This window comes from Orycteropus afer, unplaced genomic scaffold (assembly GCF_000298275.1).
Source record: "Orycteropus afer afer isolate SDZICR_OR568_19922 unplaced genomic scaffold, OryAfe1.0 scaffold00239, whole genome shotgun sequence".
NCBI classification, from domain to species: Eukaryota; Metazoa; Chordata; class Mammalia; order Tubulidentata; family Orycteropodidae; genus Orycteropus; species Orycteropus afer.
In genome coordinates this window covers 3,166,056-3,192,330 of record NW_006921826.1, presented here as the reverse complement: position 1 = coordinate 3,192,330, position 26,275 = coordinate 3,166,056, and the positions used below count along the sequence as shown (strand labels likewise).

At 37.2% G+C, this 26,275-nt stretch overlaps 1 protein-coding gene across 1 annotated transcript in view; it reads right to left on the bottom strand.

Moving 5' to 3' along the window:
• Positions 1 to 26,275, bottom strand: part of CATSPERE (catsper channel auxiliary subunit epsilon) — a 461,049-nt gene that overhangs the window by 257,617 nt on the left and 177,157 nt on the right. The window contains exon 7 of the mRNA XM_007949156.1: positions 5,048 to 5,543. Coding sequence (XP_007947347.1) covers positions 5,048 to 5,543 — 496 coding nt within the window. The remainder of the gene's footprint in view (positions 1 to 5,047; positions 5,544 to 26,275) is intronic.

Sequence of the window (26,275 nt, the reverse complement as noted above, 5' to 3'; positions counted from 1 at the left end):
TGTCTTCATATTCAGTAATCTTTTCTTCTGTAATGTCTAATCTTCTGGTAGTTCAGTGTCTTCCTTTTTTTTTAATTTCAGAAATCATAGTTTTTATCTCTAGAAGTTAAATTTGAATATTCTTATACAAAATATCTCTTATACCTCTACATGTTCATATTTTCCTCTATATTTTAAATATATGAAATACAGTTATAATAACTCTTTTAAATCCTTGTCTGCTAACTCTAACTAACATCTATGTCAGTTTTGGTTGATTGACTTTTCTCCTCATTATTGGTAATATTTTCCTGCTTCTTTGCATGCTTGATATTTGTTATTAGATGCCAGAAATTGTGACTTTTATTTTGTTGCATGTTGGACATATTTTTATTTTCATAAATATTCTTAAGCTTTGTTCTTAAGCTACTTAGAAACATCTGGATCTTTTTAGGTGTTGTTTTTAATATTTGTTAGGTGGAAGCAGAGAAGCAGTCTAGAAATATTTATTCCTTAGTGCTGAAGAAAAACTCTTCTGAGCACTTCTTTACCCAATGCCCCAAGATATGAGATTAATCATACAGACTAGAACAGGTACTATTCCCATTCTTGTGTGAACTCTGAGCTCTGTTTCATAATTATTTCAGTTGGTTCTTTTCTCAGGCTTAGATAGTTTCCCCAAAGGCATACACTTATTAAGACTTGGCTGAATACAGGAGGAGGACCCTATTAGATCTCTGAAATTCTACAGGAAGTACAACTCTCTCATTGCTGATATTCTCTGCCTTGATAGCTCTAGCCACCTGGGTCTTGGTTTCTTCTGAGTGTTGGCTCCAACTCTTCAATTCAAGGATTCTGCTGGACTCTACCTACATTTTCCTCTTCATTGTTTCTGGTCTGGAAACTCTCTCAAGGCACTAAGCTGGGGCAAGTGAAGAACTCATCTCAATGGCCATTGTCTTGAAAACATTGTTTTATACATTAAATATTTTTGATGTTTCAAGCAAGACGATAAATACACTTCCTTTTTGTTACTCTATCTTGACAAGAAATGGAAGTCTCTAATATAACCTATAAATCTCCTTCTAATCATTGCTGTAACAGTATTTCATAACATTTGGAATCTTATATTCTCATTTTCATTCAGCTCAAAACTTTTCTAATTGCCCATAAAACTTCCTATTTGACACACAAATTATTTAAAAATTGTTGTTGTTAGGTGCCACTCTGACTTATAGCAACTCTATGTACAGTAGAATGCTGTAAATTTAGAAGTGTGTTGTTTAATTTCCAAGATTTTGGGGATTTCCAAATATATTTCTGCTACTACTTTCTAGTTTAATTCCATTATGTTTAGAGAACATATTTTGTATGATTTAAGTTCTTTCAAATTAGTACATATCTGTTTCACAACTCAACATATAATCTATTTTGGTAAATGTTCCATGTGCACTTTCCAAGAATATGTATTCTCTTGCAGTCGGATATATTATGTCAGTTAGATTCACTTGACTAAATCAGTCAATTTGATTCAGTTTTATTGTATATCCTTGTTTTTTTTTTTTTTTGTCTCTTGTTCTTTCTTCTCCTCAGAAGGAAGACTGGTCAATCTACTTCTGCAGTGATACTGCCTTGGAAACCCAAGGAGAGCTGCTATGAGTTGGATCCAACTCGACGGCAATGAGTTGGTTTTTTTATTTTTTTGTTCTTTCTTCAACTATAACTGTGGATTTGCCCATTTCTCCTTTCAATTCCATCGGGTTTTTTTTTTTTTTTTTTTTAAATGACAGTTGTAGTTTTGGTGAAGGTTTACACAGCAGTTTAGGTTCCCATTCAATAATTTATACACAAGTTGTTCAGCAATATTAGTTAAATTCTTCACAATGTGTGAACATTCTATATTTCCATTCTGGTTGTTCCATTTTGTTTACTTAGTTTCCTGTCCCCTTACATTCTTATCTTTGTTTTAAAGTAATTTGTTGACCATCTGATCTCATATAGGTGATGTTTCTTAAAGAAGCACAGTACTGATGGGAGATAGTCATTATTTTTCAAGGCAATTTGTTTCCTCAAGGGTTTGTTTCCACTCAAGATTTGAAGAATATCTCAGAGCAATAGTTTTGGGGAGTCCTCTAGTCCTAATCAGTCCAGGAGGGTGTTTTTTTTTTTTTTTTTTTTTTGGTGGTTGTTGTTTGTTCAGGAATGTGAGGCTTTGTTCCACATTCATTCTCCCATTCTATCAGAGTTCATTTATTGTGACCCTGATTCGAATGGTTGGCAGTGGTAGCTGGTAGTTCTAGTTTTAGGGTGGATGAGGCCATGGCTCCTGTTGTCCATCAGTTTTTTTACATAGGTTTTGAGAGCACAGAGAGTCTTTATTTGGGAAAAATAATATTTTGGATTTTTTGCCCATGTCAAAGTAAAACAAAGTTCCCATAATATGACTAAACTACTCCACATAATATTATATAAGATTAATTTAATTTTCTGATGTTAGAAATCCATTTTTATAAAGAGCCTGCGAGATATTAGGTTAGAAAGATAAGACTTTATGTCTCTCACTCAGTAACTATTGGCTGTCAGGCTGCTGTGAATTGCTACAGAAGGCCTTGTGTAGTGGAACCTGCCTGTCTACCTGCATACCCCATAGTTCAGGCTCTAAAATAAACAGGACTTGGAGGTCAAGTCAAGTCTGTCTGCCCTCCCTCCAGTTGGTTCTGAGGACTGCTGATTGAGGCTATTGTGTGCTAGGAAGTAGGGATCTTGAGTTGAACCTACAATCACAGCCAACATACTACCCGAGGGACACTGATTGCAACAAGGAAGACCTCCCTGGAGGTCTGTTTGGAATGTGATAGCCCCTCATTCACCTGGTAATGATCAGTTACTAGTCTGCTATGAATTGATATAGAAGGCCTTCTGCAGTGGAGCCTGTTCTCATAGCCAGCACTCTGCTTGCCTGCCTGAGCACCCCATAGCTTAATCTTCCAAAATCAACAGGACAGATCTACTTGGGGGTCAGTTTGGGTCTGTCCCTTCCTGTTCACATTGAGGACTGCTGACTGAGGTTGCTGGGTGCTAGGAAGCAGGTGCTTGAATGGAGCCTGCCTACTCTGCTAACATTACCAGTGAGGATCTGATAGAAACAAGGCAGATCTTCCTGGAGGCCTGTTCAGAAAATGGCAGCTCCTTTCATACCCAGTTAATTGGGCTACTGGGTTGATACAAACTCACACAGAAGGCCCTTTGCAGCAGATCTAGGAAGCAGACCACGTTAAGTGGAGACTGCTTCCTCAACTACCACAGGGCCACCATGGATTTGTAATCAACAAGAATACATCTGTTGGTCCATCTGGAAAGTGCCAGCATCACCTCCTTTTGATATGAAGAAAGTTGGCTGGTGCTTCCCATGAATGCCAGCTCAGATATAAGTGACCCCACAAAGCAGAGAAGGAAGCCTTGGACAAAACCAGAGGGCAATACCCAGCCCTACAGAGAGCTCACTGGGTGTTCTGGTTACCTAGTGCTGCTCTAACAGGAATATACCACAAATAGATGGCCTTAACAAACAGGAGTTTATTCTTACAATTTGGAGGCTTTAAGTCCAAGTTCCAAGTGCCAGGCTCTAGGGGCTGGGTGAAAGCCCCTCAACCTTGGGGTCCAGCTCTGCCTCCTGCTTCCGGCCCACTGGAGCTAGAGGAGTTTCTTCACTCTGACAGCTGCTGGCTGCTGAAGCTGAGAAGCCCCAAGCTTGACAAATAAAAAGGCACAATCCTGATGTTACTAAACCACACGGCACGCCATTTTCTTAAGTCCATTGTAAGTCCCAAGGTTGGCAGAGCATAGCAGGCTGCTGAGCAACAGCACGGCTACATGCAGGGTCCAAGCATGCCATAGGCTAGAGACCATTCCCAAGCCTTCTCCTTATACCCAGGAAGCAGACCACATCCCAAAGGCAGCTACTCAGCTGCTTGTGGTAGATCCCACCATGGAGCTGATTGCCAGTCTCATCATGGGGAATAACTACCACCAGCTGCCCAGCCACTCAACCAGGCCCAGCTAAGCTGACACAAAAACATAACCACCACACTGGGTGTTGGCTTTCCAAGTGAAAATGTGGTTGCAGAAACAGAGCAGGGGAAGGAAGAATAACCAGAGGGAGAGAGAGAGAGAAAGCATAGATTGATTAGTGTGTGGTATCTTGCCTGAGTGCCTGCACCCTCTAGTGGACAGATTGATAACTGAGTGTTCTTTGGTTTGTTTAGGAGACAATGAAAATTGAAAATGAGATCTAGAATTTTATAATCCTAATTAACTCAGAGGAGCTCTGGTAGCATAGTGCCTGAGGCACTTGACTGCTAACCAGAAGGCTGGCGGTTCAAACCCACCAGCCACTCCTCGGAAGGAAGGTTGGGCAATCTACTTCCGTTGTGACACTGCCTTGGAAACCCAAGGAGGGGTCGCTATGAGTCAGGTCTGACTCGAGGGCACAACAACAACAACAATTAACTCGGAGAAGGAGAGGGAGATATTACAGAGAGCGAGAGAGAGCAAGTGGCAAGCAAAAGCTGAAGTCTCTGCCCACCTCAGCATTTCTCACATAAAATAGTGTGGGCAAAAACACCGAATATTTGGGAGAACTGAGAAAGCTAACATACTTGAAAATTCCAATGCCCCAACAAAAACTATGGGACACACAGAGATAAAAGAAACGACAGCCCCTCCAAATGAACATGAGGAAGGGAGTGAAATTGAATCTATGGAAGTCTGAATAATCAACAGAAGAATATAATACAACAACCTTAAACATAATAATAATAATAATTAGACAAACATCTAAAAGAAATAAGGAAAACTATGTATGAAGAAAATAAGGATTTTAAAAAAGAGATAGACACACTAAAAAATACCAAACAGAAACACTGCAACTGAAAGTGGTTTTCAGCCTTAAATGAAATAACTATGCGAAAGACCTATAATATAGTCTCTGATATATTACTGAATAAATGTTGTGGAAAATATATTTAAATGTTTATATGTAATACATATTTATGTAATATTTACCAACCTTGAATAAATAGTTGGTCCAACACCATCTTCTTGATGTAATGCCAACAATTCCATCATCAGGAAGATTTTCATTTCTTCCCAGTCTTGTGAAGTTATGAAAACTTCTTAGGTAAAGAATACCCTTTATTACAAAAAACACTCTGTTCTCTGATAGGCATACATCTGTTACACTGTGTCTTTCATCATCATTCAAAATACCTGGAGGCACTCTGATTTTCGTCCAAGTGTGGAATGAATCATTTGTTTGAAAAGTCTCCATGTCAGCTACCACAACAACATATGAAGGAATACAAGCATTCCAATCAGCTATTAACTGACTACCACTTGGTGAAGAAAGTGGTAAATAGCCAGGAATCTCAGGTATAGTTTCTGAAGGAAAAGTTAGCAGAAAAAGAAGATTTGGAATAAAGCAATCTTGAAAAGGCACATTGTTTCCTTGAATATCTCTCAGCACATCATCATCATCTTCCATTGGTACTGATATTTTCCAGACCCTAAGGAGAGAAAATAAAAAATACAGGAACAAAATCATCTCTCTCTCCTATGATCCATCAGGCATAGTGTAGACATTTAACACATTTTTAAAAATTAAATTTTGTTTTTACCAATATAAATACAGGTAAAGAACTTTTAATTAGTACAAAAATGCCATTCAACTGACTGGAAGAGATCCATATTTGTGCCCATCACAAAGAAAGGTGATCTAACAGGATTCAGAAATTGTCAAACAATATAATTAATATCACATGTAAGTAAAATTTTGCTGAAGATAATTTTAAAACAATGCAGCAGTACATCAGTAGGGAAGTATCAGAAATTCAAATCGGATTCAGAAGAGGACAAGGAATGAGGGATATCATTGCTGATGTCAGATGGATCTTGGCTGAAAGAAAGAATACCGGAAAGATGTTTACCTGGTTCTATTGACTATGCAAAGGCATTTGATTATGTGGATCATAACAAATTATAGATAACATTCTGTGGTAGTTAAGTTTGTGTGTCAACTTGGCTGGGCCTGCTGGAGTGGCTGGGCAGCTGGTGGTAGTATCCCCCATGATGAGACTGGTAATCACCTCCATGGTAGAATCTACTGAGCCCCCCACGACTATGTTCCTGAGCAGTTGAGTAGATGTGATCTGATTCCTGTATAAAAGGAGAAGCCTTGGGGAATGATCTCTAGCTTATAGCACACTTGAACCCAGCATGTAGCAGCCTGCCATGCTCTGCAGACTTTGGGACTTTCAATGACTTGAATTAATGGCCTGCCATGTGGTTTGGTAACATCAGGACTGTGCCTTTTTACTTGTCAACCTTGGGCTTGTCAGTCTCAGCAGCCAGAAGCTGTCTGAGTGAAGAAAAGCCTGTAGCTTCAGTAGGCTGGGAGCAGGAGGCAGAGCTGGCCCCCAAGGTTGAGGGGCTTTCTCCCAGCCCCTAGAATCTGGCACTTTGAACTCAGATTTAAACCTCCAAATTATAAGAATAAACTCCTGTTTGTTAAAGCCATCCCATTTGTAGTATATTCTTGTCAGTGTGGCACAAGTTAACCAGAACACATTGCAAAGAATGAGAATTCCAGAACACTTAACTATGCTCATGAGGAAGCAGTACATAGACCAAGAGGCAGTTGATCAAAAAGAACAAGTGGATACTACATGGTTTAAAATCAGGAAAGCTCACAACTGGACCAATAAGCAACATCATGATAAATGAAGAAAAGATTGAAGTTGTCAAGGATTTAAATTTTACTTGGATTCACAATCAACACCCATGGAAGCAGTGGCCAAGAAATCAGACCTTGTATTGCTGGGCAAATCTGCTGCAAAACACCTCACATCTTTAAGTGTTAAAGAGCAAAAATGTCACTTTGAAGTATGCCTGACCCAAACTTTGATATTTTCAAGTAACCTCATATGTGTGTGAAAGCTGGAAAATGAATGAGAAGACTGAAGAAGAACTGATGCATTTGAATTGTGGTGTTGGTGAAGAATACTGAAATTACCACGGACTTCCAGAAGAATGAACAAATTTGTCTTGGAAGAAAGTACAGCCAGAATGCTACTTAACAGCGAGAATGGTCAGACTTCATCTCATGTACTTTGGTCATATTGTGAGAAGGGACTAGTCCCTGGAGAAGGACATCATATCTAAAAGTATAGTCAATGAAAAAGGGGAAGACACTCAACAAGATGAATTGACAAAGTGGCTGCAACAATGGGCTTAGGAATAACATCACAAAGATTGTGAGGATGGTGCAGGACCAGGCATTGTTTCATTCTGTGAGTCTGAGCCAACTTGACATCATGTAGTAACAAAATGCTATCACTTTTCCATTTCTCCTCATTCTAGAACCCCCCCCCCTTTTTTTTCTTTAACTTTTTATTGTGACTTGGGTGAAAATTTACAGAGCAAATTCATTTTCAACAGTTCACACACATTTTGTTTTGTGACACAGATTGCAAACCCCACAATGGAACAGCTCTTTTTACGTTTTGCCTATGTCCTTCTTTCCTATGCATTCCTGCCCTCTGAGCTCTCTCCCTGCACAAATGCTGCCCTTCTGATCTCTCATGGTTGATTGTTTTAAGGGGTGCACCTACCTGGTGTAATTATTTACCTCATAGGCCTATCTATCCTTGGCTGAAAGTAAAGCCACAGGAATGAGTTTAATCTCAGGCTGGAAGGGTGGGTGACTAGAGGCCATAGTCTTGGGGGTTTCACTGATCTGTATCAGACAAGTAAGCCTGATCTCTCTCTCTCTCTCTCTCTCTCTATATATATATATATAGTTGTGGTGGTGTTGTTATTTGCCGTCGAGTCCTTGGGTTTCCAAGGCAGTATCACTACGGAAGTAGGATATATGTATGTATGTATGTGTGTGTGTGTGTGTATGTGTGTATATATACATATACATATATATATATATATATATATATATATATATATATATACTTTTTGAGTTTTGTTCCATATTTTTCTCCCACACTATCCAGGATCTCCAATTTTGATTCCTGTCTGAGTAACTGGCAGTGATACCAGATACTGTCTACTTTTTCTGGTCCAGGGTCATGTAGGCTGAGGTCCTGTAGTCAGTCTATTAGTCCCTTGGACTAATTGTTCCCATGCATCTTTGATTTTCTTCACTCTTCTTTGCTCCAGATAAAAAGAGATTAGTTGTTAAATCATAGATGACTTCTCACAAGCTTTGGAGATCCCAGTCACCAATCACCAAAGTGGGATGTAGAACAATGTTTTTGTGTATTATGTTATGCCAGTTGAGCTTGAAGTCCTCCATGACTATGTTCCTGAGCATGCAGGCCCACCAACTCACTCCCTCAAGGTGTCTGGGTGTGGCTAAGAAGTTATCATAATTTTTCCCTCTGTTAGTTCTATGACATATATGGACATTTTATAGCACATATAAATAAGTACCCAGAAATATCTTTTGCCAAACCTACATGTGGTCATGTGCATATTCCCTTTTGCCTACCCATACCTGATCATCTTGTCTGTCTACCTATGTATCCACCCATAGATTAATGTTTGTTATTACTGATAATGCAGTATTGTGTATGTAAATCTGTTGTCTGTACCTCTCATGCACCTCTCCGTGTTTCCTTTTCCTTAGTGTTATTGTGCTGGTCACCCACTTTTGGTATTTTGCCTTTCCCTTCACCCAAATATCAGTATGTGTCTCATATCTAGCTAGTAATGTTTTCTCCTCTCCTCTGCCATCCCTAGTAACCAACAAAGAATTTTCCTTCCATGTGTAAACCTTTCTTGACTTTTTATAATAGTAGACTCATACAAAACTTGTCTTTTTGTGATTGACTTATTTTACTCAGCATAACGTCTCCCAAGTTCACCCATGTTATAAAGTGTTTCGCAGATTCTTCATTATTTTTTAATGTTGCACAGTATTCCATTGTGTGTATGTACCATAGTACTGTTAACCATTCATCCATTGATGGGCACTTAGGTTATTTCCAATTCTTTGCTATTACGAGTAGTAGGTGTGCATTTATCTATTTGTGTCCAGGCTCTCACTTCTTTAGAATATATACCTAGTAGAGGGACTGCTGAATGAGATGGTATGTCTATTTCCAACTTTTTAAAGAAGCACCATACTCTTCTCCACAATGGTTGTACCATTTTACAATACCACCAGCACTGTATGAGAGTTCCAATCTCTCTACACCCTCACCAGCATTTGTTTTCTGCTTGTTCAATTTTGCTATTTCTGGAGTGAGATAATAACTCATTGTTGTTTTTATGTGCATATCTCTAATGGCCAAGGATTGTGAGCATTTCTTCAGTGTTTATTGATCACCTGAAGATCTTCTTTGGTGAACTGTCTGTTCATGTCCTTTGTGTATGTTTTAATTGGATTGTTTGCTTTTTTGATGTTGAGGTTCTGGAGTTTTCTATAAATTTTAGGGATAAGTCCTTTGTAAGGTATGTTGTTGCCAAATAGTTTTTCCCAATCTATAGGTTCTCTTTTTACTCTCTTGAATAAGTCTTTTGATGCACATAAAATTTAATTTTTAGAAGGTAACAGTCATCTAGTTTATCTTTTTCTGTTTGTGCATTTTTGGGTATGTTTGATAGTCTATTTGTGCCATAAATTAGGGCCCTAAGTTTGCCCCTACTTTTTGATGAACTTTATAGTTTTAGGTAAGTCTTGATCCATCTGCAGTTAGTTTTTGCGTATGGTGTGAGGTATGGATCTTGCTTCATTTTTCTGGAAATGGACATACAATTGTACCACTACCATTTGTTAAAGAGACTATCTCTTCCCCCATTTAATGGGTTTTGGAACTTTGTCAAAGATCAGCTGTCCAGAGGTAGATGGATATATTTCTGAATTCTGAATTCTGTTTCACTGGCCTATGTGTCTGTTGTTGTACCAATACAAGGCTGTTTTATTTCTGTCAGTGTGAGACCTCCTACTTTGATCTTCTTCTTCAGTAGTGCTTTGCTTATCTGAGGTCTCTTTCCTTTCTACATAAAAATAGTGATCATTTTTCCCTTGTCCTTAAAGAATGCTGATAGAATCTGCATGATATTGCATTGAATCTATAGATTGCTTTGGGTAGTACTGACATTTTCACAATGTTCAGTCTTCCAACACATGAGCATATTCTACATTCTTCCATTTATGTAGGTCTCTTATAGTTTCTTGTGTTTTGTAGTTTTCATATAGTATAGGTCTTTTGTGTCCCTGGTAAGATTTATTCCTAAGTATTTTTATCTTTTTGGTAGGTACTCTAAACGGTATTATTTTCTTGATTTCTTTTTCAGAGATCTCCTTGTTGATGTAGAGGAATCCAACTGATTTTTGTGTGTTGATCTTGTATCCTGTCACTATGTTGAATCTTTCAATTACTTCCAGTAGTTTTCTTGCTGAGTCCCTTCTTTTTCCCATGTATAGGATCTTATCATCTGCAAATAGAGATAGTTTTACTTCTTCCTTATCAATTTGGATACCTTTCATTTCCCTTTCTTGCCTTATTGCCCTGGATAAGACTTGTTGGATAGAAGTGATGACAGAGGGCATCCCTGTCTTGTTCCCATTCGGAAAGGGAATGCTTTCACTCTGTCTCAGTAGAAAATAATGTTGACTGTTGGCTTTGCATATATGCCATTTATCATGTTGAGGAATTTCCCTTCTATTCCTATTTTTCTGAGAGTTTTGATCAGGAATGGGTGTTGGATTTTATCAAATGCCTTTTCTGCATTGATTGAAATGATCATGTGGTTCTTTTCCTTTGTTTTATTTACATGAGGGGTTACATGGATTGTTTTTCTATTCACTTGGTCATGGTGTATTATTTTTTGATATAGTGTTGGATTTTATTGGCTAGGATTTTGTTGAAGATCTTTGCATCTATATTCACTAGGGATATTGGCCTATAATTTTCTTTTTCAGTGGTGTCTTTGCCTGGTTTTGGTATCAGAGTTATGCTTGCCTCAAAAAAGAAATTCAAGAGAATTCCATCCATTTCTATGTTCTGGAGTAGTTGCAGCAGAACTGGTGCCAGTTCTTCTCTGAAAGTTTGGTAGAATTCTCCCAGGAAGTCATCTGGGCCAATACTTTTTGTTGTTAGTAGATCTTTTTTTTTTTTTAATGATCTGTTCAATTTCTTCTTCTGTTACGGATCTGTTAAAATTTTCTATCTCGGTGTGTTAGTTTAGGTAAGTAGTGTGTTTCCAGAAATCTGTGCATTTCTTTTAGGCTTTCAAATTTTTAGAGTATAGTTATTCATAGTATCTTGATATTTTCCTTTTTATTTTAGTTTGTCCTGTAATGACATTGCCCATTTCAATTCTTATTTGTGTTACTTGCATCTTCTCCTTTTCTCTTTAAATTTGCCAGTGGCTTGTTGATTTTATTACTCTTTTCAAAGAACCAAGTTCTAGTCTTGTTGATTCTTCCTATTGCTTTTCTATTTCATTTCTTTTTTTAAATTTTATTGTGACTTGGGTGAAAGTTTACAGAGTAAATTCACTTTCTATACAGCAGTTCACAGACACTTTGTCTCATGACAGTGACTACAGTTTCACACAATGTAACAACACTCCTCTCACTTCCTCCCCATAGCTACCTCGTTCCTGTGACCTTCCCTCCACTGCACTCCTGCCTGCCATTCTGTCTCCCTGTGCATACACAGCCTTTCTATTCTTCCATGACTGATCTCTCCAAGGAGTGTATCTAACTAATGTATAAATGTTCAGCTCATATGCCTGTCTTTTGGACACAGGAGTGGTTTCAATTCCAGACCTGAAGGGCAGCTAGGGGCCATAGTCTCAGTGATTCCATTAGGCTCTATCAGACCAGCAAAACTGGTCCTTTTTCTTTTTCTAATGATCTTGAGTTTTGTTCCACATTGTTCTCCCACTCTATCCAGGATCTCCTAAGGAGATCCCATCCAAGTGGTTGACAGTGGTAGCTGGGCTTCATCTAGTTCTTCTGGTCTCATAGTTGTATACGGTGAGGATCTCATGGTGGACCAGTCGCTTGGACTAATTGTTTCCATGAATCTTTGGTTTTCTTCATTCTTCTTTGCTCTGGATGAATAGAGACCCATCGTTGGATCTAGATGGCTGCTTGCAAGCTTTTAAGATCCCAGTCGCTACGTACCAAACTAGGATGTGAAACAATGTTTTGGGTAGTATGTTATGCTACTTGAGTTTGATGTCCCCTGTGACTATGGTCCCAAGCCCACAAGTCCAACTACTTGCTCCTTCAGGGTCACTGGCTATGGCTAAGAAGTGACTACAACCTTGCACCTTGTCAGCTCTACCATATACCTGGGAATTCTTACAGAACATACAAATACACTTGAAGAAACTTGTCTGCCAACCCTATACATGGTCTTGGGCACACTTCCCCCTGTATAGACATACCTAATAGTTCAGCCTGTCCACTGTCCACCCATCTGTCCACCTGTAGATCAATGTTTCATTTATTTGTTTGAGTATTTATTATTTCTTTTCTTCCAGTGACTATGGGTTGTTTTGTTTTCCCCCTTGCTCTTTTTCTAATTGTTGGAGATGTTGGGTTAAGGTGTTGATTTTAGCTCTTTCTTCTTTTTTATGTTGTGATTTGGGTGAAAGTTCACAGAGCAACTTTCAACAATCCATACACATTGTTTTATGATACTGAAATCCCCACACTGTAGTATTGTTCTTCCAGCTTCCTCTCTGCACTCACCCCTTCCATTTGTCCTTCCTCCTCATTCCCTCTCATCTGCCTAGGTCTATCCCTGAGCAAATGCTGTCCTCTTAATCTCATATGTGTGATTGTTCTTATGAGTGCATATCCTCCTAACATAACTGTTCATCATATAGCCCTATCATTTGGCTGACAGTTGAATCACAGGGGTTAAACTCAATTCCCAGCTTGAAGGGTAACTAAGGCCACAGCCTTGGTGGTTGCAGCAGTCTTAATCATGCCAGTCAATCTAGTCTTTTTTTTTTTTAATGCACTTTATTGAAATACAATTTATGTACAGTGAATACACAAAACTAAAGTGACATAGGTCAATGCATTTTTTTTTCAGTGTTCCCTCTCCTCCCCTCCTACCCCTGGTAACCAACAAAGAAAGTTCCCTTCCATATATAAACCTTTCCTTGACTTTCTATAATAATGAACTAATACTATATTTGTCTATCTGTGATTGACTTTCACTCAGCATAATGTGCTCCAACTTCATCCATATTATGCAGTGTTTTGCAGATTCTATATTATTCTTTAGGGTTGCAGAGTATTCCATTGTGCTTATGTACCACAGTTTGGTTATCCATTCTTCTGCTGATGTGCACAGAGGTTGTTTACATCTTTTTACTATTGTAAATAGTACTATAATGAACATGGGTGTGCATATATCTGTTCTTGTCCTGGCTCTCACTTCTTTAGGATATACACCTAGTAATGGGATTGCTGCATCAAATGGTATTTCTAATTCCAGCTTTTTAAGGAATGGCCATACTGTTTTCCACAATGGTTCTATCATTTCACAATCCCACCAGCAGTGTATAAGCGTCCCAATCTCTCCACATCCTCGCCAGCATCTGCCATTTTCTGTCTTGTTGAACTTTGCCATTAGTGCTGGACTGAAATGGTATCTAATTGTTGTTTTGATTTGCATCTCTCTGATAGCTAATGATCATGAGCATTTCTTCATGTATTTGCTGGCTGCCTGAATATCCTCTTTAGTGAGGTGTCCATTTATGTCTTCTGTCCACTTTTTAATTGGATTGTTAATCTTTTTGTTTTGAAGTGTTGGAGTTTTCTATAAATTTTAGAGATAAGTCCCTTCTCAGATATGTAATTATTGACAAGTATGAATTTGTTGCTGTCATTTTGTTATGTGCTTTTTCGTGGTGTTGATTTCTTTGTTCCATATAATTTTCTGTGTTGAGCTCTTTTTGTTTATGAATCGTGTTATCACTTCTTTCATTGCTATTCTTTTAGTATTTGCTAAATATTTGTACTGGTCCTCTTTTTTATTTTGATGTGAAGGCTTATCATTTTCTTTGAGGTTACCCTGTAATTTATAATTTCTTCCCAAGTTTAGAACAGTCCATTCTATCTTGTAGTTGTTATGACTTCCCTACCATTTAGAAGTTCTGTAACTACACAGTTTTTTCCCTCTTTTTGGTTTGTAGTTGTGTTCATTTGTCAGTTGATGTCTCTGGATCCCTGCTTACAATCTTGTAGGCATATTTACTTTGGATACTTCCATAACTGGGTTAGATTCTGGGTTATGTCACCATGTGTGTTAATGGTCCGTTGTTGTTAGCTGTTGTTGGTTCTCTGTCCAAAGGACTCCCTTTAGCATCTCTTGTAAGGTTGGTCAGGTTTTAACAAATTCCCTTAATTTCTGCTTATCTAGAAATGTCCTAATTTCACCATCATATTTGAGGGACAATTATGCTGGGTATATAATTCTTGGTTGGAAATGTTTCTCTTTTAGAGTTTTATATATACAATCCCATTGTCTTCTCGCCTGCATGGTTTCTGCTGAGAAATCCAAGTTTATTCTTATTGGTTGCCCATTGTAGGTAACTTTTAATTTTTCCTGTGCTGCTTTTAGGATTCTTTTTTTGTCTTTGGTTTTAGTGAGTTTGATGATGATATGTCTTGGTGATTTTCTTTCGGGGTTTATCCTGTTTGGGGTTTGTTGGATTTCTTTAATAGATATATTCTCATCTTTCATCATACTAGGAAAATTCTCTTCCAAGAAATCTTTGCCAATTTTTTCTGCGATTTTATTTGTTTCTTCTTGTTCTGGAATTCTGATTACACATAGGTTATTCTTTTTGATGGTATCCCACATGAACCTTAGGCTTTCCTCATTTTGTTTTGATCTTTTTTTCTGATTGATTCCTTTCCCAAGAAGTATTGAGGTATTTGCCTTCAATCTCACTAATTCTCTCTTCCATTGATTCAGTTCTTCTCCTTTGCCCATTCAATGTGTTATCTATTTCTGAAAATTTAACATTAATTTTCCCGATTTCTGTGTGTAGATTTTGTATCATTTGTAATTTTTCATTTATTTTGTCATTTTGTTCTTGTTTTGACTTTTGAAATTATTGTAGGTTTTTCTCTGTGTTTTCTTCAATTTTGTCAGTGTTTTCCTTGATCTGTCTCTCAATTCATTGAAGGTACCTAAATACAATTCTTTTGAATTCCTTATCAGGGAGTTCCAATGCTGCATCTTCCTCAGGGATGTGTTTTGGGTCTGTATCCTGGTCCTTTGTTTTTCCTGCTTTATCTTGCTTCTTTGTGTGGACTGTGATGCTCTGTTGTCTCTGAGGCCTTGTGATGTTTTTGTGTTTATATTTAATTGTTGATTGTATGTTGGAGTGACTTGCCCACAACTTCATTTTCTTTGTATGTTATCTACGAAAGCAGGGTACTGTGCTGTGCTCCTGTATTCACTAGTTAGCAGTACTTATACACTTACCACCTGTCTCCTTTCCTGTTGTCAATCTCCTGTATGTCCCTGCTGTCCTTGGCAAACAGAGCCTATTCTTAGGTCCCTGGAATCTGAATGAGAATGCTGCCACTTTAAAATCCAAAATGGTCCCTGCTTGTAAACATTTTAAATGGCTGCACCCTTGGTCACTTTAAATATTCAAAATGACTGCCACTTGTAAACCTTCAAAATGGCTGCACCCTTGGTCACTTTAAATATGCAAAATGGCCACTGCATGTAAACAATCAAAATGGCTGTGCCCTCCAGACAGCCCAAAGTCCACAGCTCCAGTTGTCTCCCTCCTTGCTGTTTTCCTTCCTAGTCGTAGGCCACCAGTGCAGTCATCCTTGCAGCCCTTGGTGACCAGGGCTGATCTGTAGGTCAAGTCGCAGGTCCTAACACCTCTTGGAAATATTCAGGCTGTCAGTCCTGTCAGTCCATTGCTCTGACCACCTCCGTACTCACTATTTTCGTTCCGGTTTTTCCACTAGTTGGTGCCTAATCCACTTCTGTGTACTTCCTTTTAGAGTTCAGGGCTCCAGGATTATCTTCTGTATCTCTTCCAATTGGTTTCTCTTTACTTTGTTGAAGAGGGTCTGTGGAGCTTGTCTGTGTATTCTGCCATCTTACCCAAGCCTAGTCTTTTTTATGATTTTGAGTTTTGTTCCACATTTTCCCCACTCTACGCAGGACAGAGTGATCCCTTTCCGAGTGGTCAGCAATGGTAGCATGACACCATCTAGTTCTGGTCTCAGGGTCATGGAGGCTGGGGCTCAAGTGCTCTACTAGTCTTTTGGACTAATTGTTTCTTTGTGTGTTTGTTTTCTTCACTCTTCTTTGTTCTTGACAAGGAGAGACCAGTAGTTGTACCTTAGATGGCCACTCACAAGCTTTTAAGACCCCAGTTGCTACTCACCAAAGTAGAATGTAGAACATTGTCTTTGGGCCAATTGTCCTCAGTGTCCCCTGACATTATGGTCCTGAGCCCGCATACCCAGTGACTCATTCCCTTAAGATGTTTCATTATGAGTAAGATATTTTCACAACTTTATCTCTGTATGCTCTACTACATTCATGGATATATTTGCAGTATGTATATATATATATAAAGAAGAGTTGATGCTTTTGAGTTGTAGTACTGGCAAAGAATGCTGAAAGTACCATGGACTGCTAAAAGAACTAACAGATCTGTCCTGGAGGAAATACAGCCAAAATGCTCCTTAGAAGTGAGTATGGCCAGACTTCGTCTCACCTACTTTGGTCATGTTGTCGGAAGGAACCATTCCCTGGAGAAGGATGTCATGCTTGGTAAGGTGGAGGGTCAATGAAAGAGGGGAAGGCCTTCAATGAGATGGATTGACACAGTGGCTGCAACGATGGGCTCAAGTATTCAGGGATCATGGAGCAGGATTGGGCAGTGCTTCCTTCTGCTGTGCATGGGGTCACTGTGAGTCAGAAACAACTTGACGGCACCTAACAACAACAACAAATAAATATATAGGTAGAGATAGTCTCTGTCTAACCTATATATATATTCATGGGGGTAGTCCCATTTGTCTTCCCACTTCTATTCAGATTGAGTGTCTATTTATGTATCCACTCATAGACTACTGTTGTTACTATTACTGCAGGACTGTGTACGAAATTGTATTCACCTTTTTGGCTTTAACTCTTGTGCTCCTCCTTATTCTACTGCCTTGATAATTTTGTGTTGACCTCCCCCTTGTAAACTGCCAATCCTTTGTCCCAACTTAGTACATGTCTATCCTTTAGTTGCTGATTTTCCCTCCCTTCTCCTCGGACCCTTGGTAACCTTCAAAGAACAATTATTTCTGTGTGTAAAGTTTTTCTTGACTTTTTACAGTAGTGGTCTCATGTAGTAATTTCCCTTTTGTGGTTGACTACTTTCACCCATCATAATTTCCTCTAGGTTAATCCATGTTATGAAGTGTTATGCAGATTCATTGTCATTCCTTATTGTTGCATAATATTCCATTGTGTGTATGTACCATAGTTTGTGTATCCATTCATCCATTGATGAGTACTTAGATTACTTCCATCTTTTTGCTATGGTAAATAATATTGTGACAAACATGAATGTGTATATATCTGTTCATGTCATGGCTCTTATTTCGCTAGGATATATGCCTAGCAATTGAATTGCTGGATCATATGGCATTTCTATTTCCAACTTCTTAAAGAAGCCATACCACTTTCCACAGTGGTTGGACCATTACAATCCCCATAGCAGTATAGGAGTGCTCCAGTCTCTCCATACCCTCACCAGAATTTGCCGTTTTCTGTGTTTTTTTTTTTTTTCTTTTAAACTTTTCTATTAATGCTGGGGTGAGATGATATCTCATTGTTGTTTTGATTTGCATCTTTGTAATGGCTAATGATCACAAGCATTTCTTCACGTGTTTGTTAGCCACCTGAATATATTCTTTGGTGAAGTGTCTGTTTATATCCTCTGCCCATTTTTAATTGGATTTTTGTTGTTGTTGTTGAGGTATTGTAGTTATCCATAAATTTTGGAGATCAGTCTCTTATCTAAGATAAATTTTGTCATTGGCAAATTTTTTTTCCTAGTCTGTAGGTTCTCTTTATACTCTTTTGACAAAATTTTTTGCTGTATATAAATGTTTAATTTTTAGGAGGTCCCAGTCATTTAGTTTGTGTTCTGCTGATGGGCATTTTTATTTATGTTTGATAATATATTTTTTCTTTTTGGTAGCTATAGTAAATATTATTTTTTCCCTTTATTTCCTTTTCAGAGATATCTTTGTTGATGTACTGGAATCCAATTGATTTTTCTGTATTGATCATGTATCCTGCCAATTATACTGGATCTTTCAGTTACTTCCAGTATTTTTCTTGTTGAGTGTCTGGGATTTTCTATGTATATGATCATGCTATCTGCAAATAGGGATAATTTTACTTCTGCCTTATCAATATAGATGGATTTTATTTCCTTTCCTTGCTTTGCTGCCCTGGATAACACTTACTTCCAATACAATGTTGAATGGAAGTGGTGATAGAGGGGATCCATGTCTGGTTCCCATTTGCAAGGGGAATGTTTGCAATCTCTCTCTGTTGAAAATAATGCTGGCTGTTAGTTTAGTTTATATGCCCTTTATTATGTTGAGGAGTTTCCCTTTGATTCCTATTTTGCTGAGAGTTTTTTTTTTTTTTTTAATCAGGAAGGGGTGTTGGATTTTAGCAAATATTTATTTCTGTATTGATTGTTAGGATCATGTGGTTCTTTTCCTTTATTTTACTCATATGATGGATTATGTTGATTGTTTCTCTAATGTTGAACCATTCTTGTGTACCTGGTATGACTCCCACTTGGTCATGATGTATTACATTTTGATATGTTGTTGAAATCTATTGGATAGGATTTTGTGGAAGATTTTTGTGTCTATATTCATGAGAGATATTGGTCTGTGGTTTTCCTTTCTAGTGATGTCTTTGCCTGGTTTTGGTGTCAGAGTTATGCTTGCTTCATAAAATGGATTTGGGAGGATTTCATTCTTTTCTATGATCTGGAATAGTTAGAGTAGGATTGGTGTAAGCTCTTCTCACAATGTTTGGTAGAATTCTCCAGTGAAGCCATCTAGATCAGGACATTTTTGATAGAAGGGTTTTTTTTTATGACCTGTTCCATTTCTTCTTTTGTGATGGATCTGTTCAAATTTTTTACCTCAACGTGATAGTTAAGGTTGCATGTCGACTTGGCTGGGCCATGGTTTTGAGTGGCTTAACAGATGGATGTAGTTATTTCCCATGATGAGATTGTAATCACCTCCATGGTGGAAGCTACTGTGAACAGATAAGTAGTTGAAGAAGAGTTACCTTCAGGGTATGGGTTGCTTCCAGTATATATGCAGAAGCTTTGGGAAAGGTCTCTAGCGTTTTAGCATATTTGGATGCTGCATTTGGCCAGGTTTTCATCTCCAGTTCCTGGACTTGAACTGGTGGCCTGCTGTGTTGCCTACTGGTCTTGGGATTGTTCCATTTTACCTGCCAATCTTGGAGTTGGCAGCCTCAGCAGCCAGTGGTTACATAAGTCAGAAGAAGCCTCCAGGTCCAGTGGGCCTGGAACAACAGGCAGAGCTGAAGCCCAAGGCTGAGGAGCTTTCACCCAGTCCCTAGAGATGCCACTCCATATTCAGACTTCTAAGGCAGAGATGCCTCCTGAACTGTAAGAGAATAAATTCCTGTTTGTTAAAGCCTTCTGCTTGTGGTATTTCTGTTATAGCAGCACTAGAGAACTCAGTCTGTGCTAGTTTAGGTAAGTAATGTGTTTCTAGAAATCTTCCTATTTCTTCTAGGTTTTCAAATTTGTTGAAGTACAGTTCTTCTTAGTATCTTAATCTTCTTTTTATTTCAATTGGTTCTGTTGTGACATCCCCCATGGCATTTCTTATTCATGTTATTTGCTTCTTCTTCTTATTTTCCTTTTTTAAGTTTGGCAGTGGTTCGTTGATTTTTTTCAAAAAATCTTTTCAAAGAATCAAGAACTTCTAGAATTGTTGATCTTTCTATTATTTTTTTGTTTCATTTGTTTCTGCTAAAATGTTTATTATTTCTTTTCTTCTGGTGACTGAAGTCATTTTTGCTGCTCTTTTCCTAATTGTTGGAGATGTTGGGTGAAGGTATTGATTTTAGCTCTTTCTTCTTTTTTGATATATACATTTATTGTTATAAATTGCCTTCTGATCATTGATCAAATATTTTCATGTTATGTTTTCATTCTCATTTGATTCATTTCATTCTCATATTGAAGTTCATTTTTTATTTCTTCTATTACCCATAGTTTTAAGGAGAATGTTACTCAGTTTCCTTATATTCCTTTTTCCCTTGATCTTTCTGTTACTGGTTTCTAATTTTATGGCATTATGATCTGAGAAGATGATCTGCAGTGTTTTGATGTTTTTAAATTTATTGAGGCTTGCTTTGTGGTCTAACATATGGTCTATGCTGGAGATGTTCCATATGTGCTGGTAAAGAATGTACGTTGTGCTGTTGTTGGGTTGAGTGCTCTGTAGTGCCTAAGGCATTTGACTGCTAACCAGAAGGCTGGTGGTTCAAACCCACCAGCCACTCCTCGGAAGGAAGGTTGGGCAGTCTATTTCCATAGTGATACCACCTCAGAAACCCAAGGAGGGGTCACTATGAGTTGGATCTGACTCGATGGCAGGTGACTATAAGTCTAAAGTTGAAGTTGATTGATTATATTGTTTAGTTCTACTGTGTCTTTGTTGAGTTTCTTTCTTGTTCTATCCTTCATTGAAAGTGGTGTATTAAAGTCTCCTACTATTACTATAGAGTTCTCTTTTCAATTCTATTAAAGTTTGGTTTACATATTTTGTGGCTCTTTCATTGGGTGTGTAGATATTTATTATAGTTAGGTCCTCTTGTTCAATTGACTGTTTAATTATTATATAATATCCTTCTTGTCTCTTAGAATGTTTCTTAACTACTATTTTATTAGAAATTAATATTGCCACTTCTTCTCTTTTTTGATTGCCACTTCCTTGGTATATTTTTTTCAACCTTTGATTTTCAGTCTATTTTTGTCTTTGTGTCTAAAATGTGTCTTTTGTAGACAGTATATTGATGGGTCATGTTTCCTCATCCATTCTGCAGCTTTCTGTCTCTTGACTGGTGTATTTAATCCATTTACATTCAGTATAATTATTGACAAGCATGAATGCATTGCTATCATTCTGTTATATGTTTTTTGTGATGTTGCTGATTTCTTTGTTCCAAATATTTTTCTTTGTTGACCTCATTTTATTTATGAATATTTTTTAACATTTCATTGTTATTGTTTTAGAATTTACTAAATATTTATGCTCTTTTTTATTTTTATGCAAAGTCTTGTTAATTTTCTTTAAGATTACCTAGTGATTTATTGTTTTCTTCCCAAGTTTAAAGGAGTTCATTCTATCTTGAATTCATCTTGACTTCCTCTCCATTTGGAAGTTCTATATGTACATCATTTATTCTGTCTTTCTGCTTTGTAATTGTCTTCAATTACCAATTGATGCCTCTGGTTCCCAGTTTACAGACTTGTAAGTTTATTTTATTTTGGATATGTCTGTACCTGGTTTGGTTTCTGGTTTATGTTGTAATGTGTTAATCATCGGTTGTTGTCCGCTGTTGTTGGCTCTCTGTCCAAAGAACTTTATTTTGCATCTCTTGTAAGGTTGGTCTGCTTTTTACAAATTCCCTTAATTTTAGTTTATCTGGAAATGTCCTCATTTCACCAATATATTTAAGTGAAAATTTTGCTGATATATAATTCTTGGTTAGCAATTTTTTTTCTTTCAGGGTTTTATATACATCATCCCACAGACTTTTCACCTCCCTGGTTTCTGCTAAGAAATCAGAGCTTAGTCTTAGTGCTTGCCCTTTATATGTAACTTTTCATTTTTCACATGCTGCTCTCAGGATTCTTTCTTTGTCTTTGTTTTTGGTAAGTTTGATTATGATATGTCTTGGTGATTCTTTTGGTGTTTATCCTGTTTGAGGTTAATTGAACTTCTTGAATGCATATTTTCTCATCTTTCATCATATAGGGATGTTCTCCTCCAATAAATCTTAAACAATTTTCTCATTTTATTTGTCTCTTCCTGTCCCATAATTCCAATCACACATAAGTTATTCCTCTTGATGGTGTTCCACATAAATTTTAGACTTTCTTTTTATTCATTTTTTATGATTGTTCTCTTAACAAAGTAGTATAAAGATTCTCTTCAATCTCACTAATTCTGTTTTCCATTGATACAATTGCACTCCTTTGCCCTTTCAAAATGTTATTTATTTCTTAGTATTACTCTTCTGAATTTCTATTTGCTGTTTTTGTCTGGCTTCTCATTTTTCATTTATTTTGTCAGTTTGTTTTTGTAACATTTTCCTAAATTTTTCTAGAGTTTTGTCTGTTTTCCTTAATTTTGTCAGTGTTTTCCTTGATTTTGCCATTGTTCTTGATCTGTCTCTCAGTCCATTGAAAGCAACTAAATAGAATTATTTTCAATTCCTTATCAGGTAGGTTTCTTCCTCAGGGAGGTTTTCTGGCTCTGTATTCTAGTCTCTTGTTTGTATTAATTTATCTTGCTTCTTCATGTGAGCTGTGATTTTCAGTTGTCTCTAAGACATTGTGATGTCATTGTATTTATATTTCATTGGTGACTGTATGTTGGTGTACTTCACCTAGGTTTTTGTTTGTTTGTTTGTTTTTAATATATCCAAGCAACTTTGTGTGCTATTCTATTTGCTAGTTTGGTATCAGTCAGGAATTCACCACCTGTTTCTTGGTAGATGTGATAGAGAATGAAAATGTGTGCACAGATCTCTGTTATTTGTTTGTGTAGGGTGGTAGATAGCAGGTTGGTCTGATACTGGCCAATGTCTATCATTGATCAGCTGGTTCAGAAGCAAGTGCTGACCCTCACACAGTGGGTGGGGCTGCAGGAGGTATGGATGCAGTTGGGTCATATGGGCATGGTTGTTATTGCCCACCATTCTGGTAATCAGCCACCAGTGCAGCTGCCTGTGTAGTCCCTGGCAAGCAGCACTGATTATCAGGTTGCTGCTCAGATCAGAATGTTGCTTCGAAATATTCACAATGGCCACACCATCAGGCCAGTTGACAGTCCATGGCTCTGTTTGTTTATTCACAGTTTCCATTCAGTTTCTTCTATAGTCAGTATTTAATCCACTTATTTCTCCTTTCCTTTAGAGCACATCATTCCAGGTTTATTCTCTGTGTCCATTTCAATTGATTCCTCATTTCTTTGTTGTAGAGAGTCTGTGTAGCTTCTCTGCCTATTCCACCATCTCATGAGAAGTCCCATCATTCTTCACTCTTGCTCCCCAAAGAAAATAATCTTGATTTTATAGATCTTTTTTTAAAAAATGAAACGTGTCTTCATATTCCCAAGTAAACATTTTTAGACTACCTTTCTTAATATATAACATTTATACATTATCTATTGACATCTGATATGACAGATGAATATTTCTCTCTCATCTACCACATCTACCCAAATATCATATCCCCATCCTCTCAAATAAATTATATCACACCCCTCCATCAGCACTTAACAGATACCTTAGCCAGAATATCAGTAAGAATATAGTTGACCTGAACAGCAGCATCAGTCAATCAGATCTGGTTGGCATTTATAGGATACTTTATCCAACACGGGCAGAAAACACATTCTTCTCAAGATCACCTGTAACACTCACCAAGATAGACCACATCCTGGACCATAAATTATACCATAACAAACTTAAAATAATAGAAATCATACAAAATATGCTCTCAGACAATAACTGACTAAACTAGAAATCAGTAACAGAAAGATAGCTGGAAATTTTCATAATATTAAACAGCACATTTCTGAGTATTACTAGTGTGTTAAATTACATAATTTACTGATGCTGAAACATCTTTGTATATGTGATGATGTTTTAGAATGTCATTAAAAAGTAATTTTAAAAAACTAAAATTGCATCTACATTAAGAGAGAAATTTATCTATTTTATACTCTACTTGCCAATTTTTAGCATCTATATTATGCTAACATTATGTAATAAATTGGAAAGATTTCTATATTCTTAAATATATGAAGTAGTTTAAATAACACAGATATTATTTTATGCTTATGGGTTTAGGAGAATTTGTTCAGAAAACCATCTGGTCTTTATGTCTTAGGGGAAGGTGATTAAGTGTTACTTTATCAATTTTATGTATCTTTAAAAGCTAAAGACTTCTTCTGAAATATAATAACAATATTACTCTCATATAAAAATTTAACAATAATTCCTTAATATATGCAAGTATTTGTTGTTGTTAGTCAAGTCAGCTATGACTCATAGCAACCCTTCGTACAACAGAATGAACACTGCCCAGGCCTGCACCATCCTATACTATGCTTGAGCCCATTGTTGCAGCCACTGTGTCAATCCATCTCATTGAAGGTATTCCCTTTTTCACTGACCCTCTACTTTACCAAGCATGATATCCTTCTCCAAAGAATGGTCCCTTTTAACAACATGACCAAAATATGTGAGACGAAATCTGGCAATTCTTGCTTCAGGGGAGCATTCTTGCTGTATTTCTTCCAACACAGATTTGTCTGTTCTTCTGGAAGTCCATTGTATTTTCAGTATTCTTTGCCAACACCACAATTTAAATGCATCAATTCTTACATATTTATTGTCCAGCTTTCACATGCATGGCTTGGGTCAGGATCAATGTGACATTTTTGCTTAACATTTTATAGAGGTCTTTTGCAGCAGATTTGCCCAGTGTAATACATCATCTGATTTCTTGACTGCTGCTTCCATGGGTGTTGATTGTGGGTCTAAGTAATAGGAAATCTTTGATGACTTCTTTTCTCCATTTATCATGATACCACTTATTGGTCCAATTGTGAGGATTTGTGTTTTCTTTATGTTGAGGTATATTCCATACTGCAGACTGTAGTCTTTAATTTTCATAAATATTTCAAGTCATCTTCACTTTCAGCAAGCAAGGTTGTGTTGTGAGAATATCACAGGTTGATAATGAGTCTTCCTCCAATCCTGATGCCACATTCTTCTTCATATAGTTCAGCTTCTCGAATTTTTTTTTGCTCAGCATACAGATTGAATAAGTATGGTGAAAAGATACAACACCTTCCTGATTTTGAACCATGCAGTATCCCCTTATTCTCTTTGAACGATAGCCTACTGGTCTATGTACAGTTTCCCTATGAACACAATTAAGTGTTCTGGAGTTCCCATTCTTCACAATGTTATCCATAATTTGTTATGATCCACAGAGTCAAATGCATCAAAACAGCATAAAAAGAGTAAAAGAAGGAAAGGAAAACAAACAAAAAAAGCATAAAAAATATGTTAACAGTGGCTGAGAACTTCCCAAACTTGATGAAAACTATTAATCTATCCATCAAAGAAGGTCAACAAACTCCAGATAGGATACGCACAAAGAGATCCTACACACAGATATGTCATAGTCACAATGCTGAAAGCCAAAGCAAAAGAGAAAATCTTGGAAGCATGAAGAGAAAAGTCATACATCAGTTACCAAAGAACTTCAGTATGATTAAAAGATGACTTCTCATTAAAAAAAAAAAAAAAAAAAACGGAGGTCAGAAGGCAGTGGGATGATATATTTAAAGTGTGGAAAGAAAAAAATATCAACTAAGAATCCTATATTAAGCAAAACTATTTTTCAAAAATGGAAGAGAAAGCAAGACATTCCCAGATACACAAAAAGGAAGCGATTTCATCACTAGAAGGCTTGCTTTATAATAAATACTAAAGGAAGTTCTTTTGCCTAAAAGCAACTGACAGCAGACAGTAATTAGAATATAAACAAAGAAACAAAGAGCACCAGTAAATGTAATTATGTACTTACTAAAGACAGTATAAATATATATTTCTTCTCTTAATTTATTTAAACATCAATGGTATAAAACAATATGTATATAATTCTATTGGGCTTAACACACAGAGAACTGTAATTTGTTTGCTAATAATAGAACAATGGAGTGAGGTGGGAGCACAGCTGTATTAAGTTTAAGGAAATGATGCTAGATGGTAATTCAAATCTGTTGTTGTTGTTGTTGTTGTGTGCCGTCGAGTCAGCCCCGACTCATAGCGACCCCTCCTTGGGTTTCCGAGGCAGTATCACTACGGAAGTAGGATTGCCCAACCTTCCTTCC